Genomic DNA, 6,000 nt, shown 5'->3' on the forward strand with positions numbered 1-6,000 from the left:
TACGTAGTGGCCAACTATGCCATTAAACTAGAACAATGGAGACGATGGGCAGGCAGGAATGTTCTCCAGTGAGATTTATGCCTTTCCAGTAGCAGTGGAAATTTTTCCTATAGGCCTGAAAATGTCTCCCAAAGAGAAGTCAGCATTGAGATGTAAGGGTTCTACCAGATCAGTCACCCTGGGATACTCTGCTCCCACACTGCACAGGGATCTCAAAGCCCTTGGCCAGGATGGGTCATTTCAGCCGCCCAGCCCCACAAAGACCATGCCTCTGTATTGCTGTTCTCAGTCATTTCAGAAGAGGGTAAAATGAGGCCTGAAGACCTGATTAAAAATACACAAAGGTTCTACCACAGAGTCAAGGGCAAAACAAAGGTTTCCTTGATCCTGTGCTTTACAGGAAATGCACATCTCCCTTAGAAGGATCATGGCTTGCTGCAGCTGAGAGCAACTGAGTCAGCCAAGGCAAGAGGAAATGTTATCAGGCAATGGTTATCAAGCAAATGATACAAGGCTATTGCCACCAATGAGGACTGTTCTGCCCTGTGACACGTGTGGGAAAGGCTGGCTGCCTTTTAGTGTAAGCCAGAGCGTGACACTTAAACCCTGCTGATTTTATACTTCTGCTGAATCAGCTGCACACACAGCGGCCCTGTGCATCTACCTCCTCCTGGTGCTGCTGTGCTCTGGCAACACAGGGATTGCTGTGCTAGAGGCTGCCCTGCGGCCCCCACAGAAAATGCGGAGAGCCCCCAGATGCCTCCTGATCACACCTCTGAGCACACACAGAGCCCTCCAAGGGCACGGGATAGCAGGGGCGGTTTGAAGTGTCGCACCTAGAAGAGACAAATCTGACTACAGAAGATGCCCGCTGCTGTTGATCTTCTGATGACCCCTCACACGATGCCGTGAGGGCCCAGCACGAGGAACAGGCTGAAGCCCCGAGCCCAGCCCCTGCCAGCTCTCGCCCCGGCTCCTCTGTGGCACGCTGACAGTGGGACCACGTGCAGCTGCATGGGCTGCACTCCCTGCAGCCACCTCCCCCAAAACCAGCCCTCGGCAGAGCCACCAGGCACCTCCCAGCCTCATGCTGATCTACCTGCAGCCCACTCCCAGTCCCGGGGACACCCTGTCAGACACCTACCCCTGAGCAACGCGCGTGGGATCGCAGCTCCTCACGCTGCACGGCCGCAGCCACACAGGGGCTGGGATTTCCCCTGGGCAGGTTATAAATCGCCGAGCAAGCTCGCGGGGACGGAGAGCAGTGGGGACGGCAAGCAGTCCACGTGGTTCACAGCACGGCGAGGATGGAGCGCCAGGCAGAAGCAGACAGATACTGAGACACCAGCCAGCTGGCGTACAGCAAGCGCCGGATTTTTCAATGCCCAGCCCACCCCTTTTTTTAATCTCTCGTAGTGCCATGGCTGCGCGAGGCTGCTGGAAAAGACCAAACAAAGTTCTCTCCCTCCCGATGAAGCTGTGCTGTGGACTACTCATCAGATCCTGACCTCTCCACTCCAAGAAGAAACCCCCCGACCTCCAGAGCGCTTCACCTGAAGGAGGACACTCAGAGCTGACATAGCAAAGCTAAGCTTTTGTTGCCTGAAAACCAAGCCCACCAACACGTGCTTTAAAAATAACATGAAATGCATCATGGATTCAGTTCCAGCTTCCACTCCAGGTATTGCCACTTTTACTACGTAAACTACGTCCAGGATGGAGTGAGAGGTCTTTTGTTCGTATTTTTCTCCTGAAAAGGAAACCTACAGAAGAGATGACTCTCTTCCTCCCCCAAATCCACTTGTGTTACACGTATTGCTGGGCTGCTCTCATCCAACTCCAGTGCTGATTGGTAAAAGCGTAAATGCCAAACTTGCTCACATTTCTCTTGTAGTAGGAAGGAAAAAGGGAGAGAGGATCAGCTGACCGCACGCAAGCATTTAGCAACCTGCCTGTGCTGTCAGTGCCCTCTGTGAGTGATGGCTGTTTCCCAATCGGAAACATGAGCAACTGCCCCAGCTGGGTAGTCCTCGGCCAGCAGCTACAAAAGCGTGGTCCTGACTCAGGAAAAGAGGAAGACAGACAGGCCTGTGGCAACACGCTCACTCACCCCAAGGCACTCTACAATTTTCAGCAGGGCAATCGCATCATTTATGGTACCACAAGAGCCCCCAAACCTAGCAGCAGCAATTGGCACGAGCCAGCCTCTCCCCACCAAGGACGGACAGCCTGCTATCACAAAGAACTTGCGCTCACAGCCAGACAAGGAAGCCTGCTCTTGACCCACACAACTACTTCCCCCATTTCAGAGACTCTGAAGCACTCTCTGGGGGACACTGCTTGGCTGCTGCCAGGAGCACTGCTCTGGAGCCTCCAAGGAGCTCAGGTGTTTTCATGGGAGCGGACGCGAGACCCCTTCAAGCACCTTCACCCCGAATTAAAGCTGCTGCTTCCCTACCCCAGTGCTTCCCCCAGGGGTTGGCAACTGCCCTGCCAGCTGTCTTCCCGAGGGTCTTGCCCACACCCTGACAGCTCTGAGGAATACCTTCGGGTATACACACATGCACACATGTGTGCCCTGTGTCCCCAAGTTGCTACGGTTTGCCTGAAGTGAACAAATCCCTAATACTGGGCTACGTTTGCAAGCAGTTCAGCAGGCTGAAATCAGGGTCTCTGTGTCAGTGGGTCTGCCAAGCCCGCGTGCCAGCACGCTCTGTGCAGCCACTTCGGCTGCTCCCACTACTCATCCACCGGGTCGGCTCCCTGCTGTCTGCAAGGAGGGTCCGGGCAGCAACAGGGGAGAAAATCAAACTGCAAATACAGGATGCATTATGAAACATCGGGCACTGGTTGGAAGATCTGAGGGGAAATAAGGGAAAACGTAATAATTTATTTCCAACTTTCCCTTTCCAAACATATGTGGAGAGTCAGTGGGGTTTAACCGGGAGAGTGTTAAGTTTAAATTCTGTGTCAGTAAGAGGGGGCTCGGGTAGGTACGTTGCACGGTATAAACCAAGCTGCTGCTCTTCCACACATAAAAGAAGGCAGCAGGAGACAGAGTATCACGCACAGTACTGCCTAGAGCATGCTGGCTATGTCAACAGATTATCTCGCTTTGGACTGCCTGGGCTGTTACTAATATGCAACTGATCCAACAACAGCGATGCTATGAAATTATTTTCCTTAATGAAATTATATCAACCTCTTCAGTTTAATTAGCATGTTAAAATTATAAAAGGAAAGCAGATGTGACCACCATGGATGTGCGAGCTGAATATTAATAACAAAAAGCATCCCCACCCCCCTTGGAGGAGAAAGCAAAGTTGGATCGGTTATTTCGCAAATGAAATCCCAAACGTGCTCACACCGCGGCAGTCAGTAAACCTCTCACAGGTGTGCGTGCACACACAAGGCTGGAGCCAAAACAATTTTACCAGGGCGAACCTTTAAAGACCCAGCCACAGTCCAGCGGATGACAAAGCTACAGCCCCCGCCGAGCGACCGTCTGCTTTTCTGCCCCGGCAAGGAGCATTAAATGAATGTCCCAAGCTGTCACTTACTGGAGAACTAGCGCACATTGCCCCTGCGCTAGCCAAGACTCCCGTGAGTGCCTGCAAGACGCAGCCCAGCGGCTCCTCGTTCCCGAAGTGACAGTGCCGTGGGGCCGGGCAGCGCGCTCGCGCCACATGTCATTCCAGCCACACTCCTGTTCTTACCAGCCAGCACGTTTTGTTTTTCTTTTAAAGAGACGCCAGTTTACAGATCCCCTCTGCCAGAAAACCACACCAGCAACCAGCGCTGCCTCTGCGGCCGGGAGGGAGCGCGTCGCTTCCCTCGGCATCCCAGCAGAGAGCTGTTGGCGGGTCTGGGCATTTGGGCACACGGTTTGTTTGTATGGCTCCTTTCTGTCACCTACTCTTCTCCCGGGTGTTATTTGTTCACCGACCGTCATTTTAACGCGTTGGCAGTACTGGATTTCCCCCTTCAGAAGTCCCCCAGCTCTGCCTGCGCGTTAACCCTACGGAGCCTCCGAGCACGCGGGCTGATGGGCACCAGCCTGAGGCGGCATTGTCTGACAGTACAGCCAGCGTGCGCTTCTCCCCACCTTCCAGAAAAAGGGAAAACGTGAAAAATAATAAAAAAAAATCATTCGCCCCCTGGTCGGAGGATTCAGCCTAAAGCCTCCGCTGGCGCTCCCGCACACCTGGCCACCTCTGCCCGGTTTCTGGTGACAGAAACACCTGAACACAAGACGATCTCCGCCGGTTGTCAGCACTGGCTGGAAGTGATCAGCCTCGCTTAACAGACCAAACAGAAAGAAAACAGTAAATAAGCCTAAGCCGAAAAACGAGATGAGGAGAGCGGTGCTCACAAAAGCGAAGCCCCAGCGGGTGTCAGCGGCCCCCAGGTGCCGCTCGGGGGGGGGGGGGGGGGCAAACCCAGGCAGCTGGCGGTCTACCCACGCGGAAAAAAAAAATAATAACAAAACCAAAAAAAAAAGAAAAGAAAAAAAACACCGACAAAAAAACCATACTAACCGACCAACCCTGAACCGAGGAACAAGAACTGAGACGACGGCGGAGACGCGGCCGCGAGGCACCGGGCGCCCCGGCGGCTCCCGAGCAATGCAAAGGATTCACCTGCTGCCAGTTCTCCTCCAGGGATGGCAACGCTGAGAAGTAGCCGGTGTCGTGGACAAGCTGCAGCTCCTGGAATATGCTGTAACTAGCCAGGACATCCATGCTGCTGCTGAGCACGGCCCCCGCTCTCTGCCCGTGTGTGTGTTTGTGCGCTCTGCTGGGGGGGGGGCGGGGGGGGGGGGGGGCTGGTTTCGAGCATAAAAAAAAAAAAATTAAAATTAAAAAAAAAAAAAAAAAAAGGAGGAAAAGCGGCCGATGGTGGAGCCGGCCGCCCCGGGGCTTTGTTGTGTTTCAGTCACACTTTGGGGAAATAAAAGGAAAGGGGGGGAAGGGAGGGAGGGAGGGAGGCAGGGGGACCCGCAGCGCCGGGGGCCGGGCGCGCACCGAGCACCGAGCACCCCGCGGCCGCCGCACCGGGGCTCGTGCTCGTGCCCGCCGCCGCGCAGCCCCGCGCCGCGGCCATGCGCGCTCCCGCGCCCCCCCCCGTATTGTCGGGAGCCCGCATCCCCCCCCCCGCCCCCCCGCGCCCGTTCCCTCGGAGGCGCAGGCCCCGCCCCCGCCGCCCCGCCCCGCCCCCGCTCGCGGCCCACTCAGGCCGCGCGTGACCATGTAAGGCAAACGGCGGGGCGGGAGGGGCGGGGCCGAGGCGCGCCTGAAGTCACTGCCGCCCAATGGCGGCGCGGGATCGCGGGGAGAGGGGCGGGGCGTGGCTTGGGATTGGGCGGCGGCGCGGCTCCCGCCTCCCGCCCGCGGCTGGCGGGGCGGCGCGCGGCGAGCTATTTTTAGGGCGCTATATAAGGGGGCGGCGGGGCGCGCGGCGGCGGCAGAGCGCGGCGGGGGCGGGCGGCGGAGGACGGGAGCGGGGGCTCCGCGCTCCGCGGCGTGGGGCGCCCTCAGCAGTGAGGGGCCGTGGACGCTGCCCCCTTGGCGTTGTGGTTGGGGCTGGCCGCGCGGCCTCAGGTGGTCGCTGTGGCGTGTGGTGCCCCCAAAGCTGCCGTGGCGCTGGGCTCGTTGTGTTCCGAGGGGGCACGGAGCATGCGGCCGTCTGAAAGATGGGTTCGGTAGTGCCATAAATCCCCTGTCTTCGTTGCCCTGTGGTGCCACCAACCCTGTGGCCACGGTCGTATCCTGCCGCCAGGCTGCTGGTCCGGCACCCATCATCGTTACCAACACCCGCGGGGCCAGGTGTGCCCCCAGCAGGTGCTGCCAGGCCATCGGGGTTCACAGGGGTCGCTTCGCGCTCTCCCCGCTCCCCATGACCAAGATGCCTGTGCTCGCCGCTGCTTCCCCCCGCGGCCCGGTGAGTGCCTGGCCTCAGCTGGCGCAAATTGGTGCAGTGCTGCTACTGCACTCATGGCTC

At 57.6% G+C, this 6,000-nt stretch overlaps 1 protein-coding gene across 7 annotated transcripts in view; it reads right to left on the reverse strand.

Annotated features, from left to right (window-relative positions):
- KLF7 (KLF transcription factor 7) overlaps positions 1–4,883 on the reverse strand; it is a 57,147-nt gene extending 52,264 nt beyond the window's left edge. The window contains exon 1 of one of the 7 annotated variants that reach the window (XR_014586206.1): positions 4,539–4,824. Coding sequence is in view for 6 of the 7 variants with exons in the window: in XM_083842316.1 (XP_083698442.1) it covers positions 4,539–4,742 (204 nt within the window). In the remaining variant the exon portion in view is untranslated. Of the gene's footprint in view, positions 1–3,560; positions 4,354–4,538 lie in introns of those variants that run through there. The other 6 variants (XM_083842321.1, XM_083842316.1, XM_083842317.1 and 3 more) reach the window with 6 other exon arrangements.
- Between the last annotated feature and the right edge of the window lie 1,117 nt (positions 4,884–6,000).

This window comes from Anser anser (genome assembly GCF_964211835.1).
Source record: "Anser anser genome assembly, chromosome: 6".
Taxonomy (NCBI): domain Eukaryota; kingdom Metazoa; phylum Chordata; class Aves; order Anseriformes; family Anatidae; genus Anser; species Anser anser.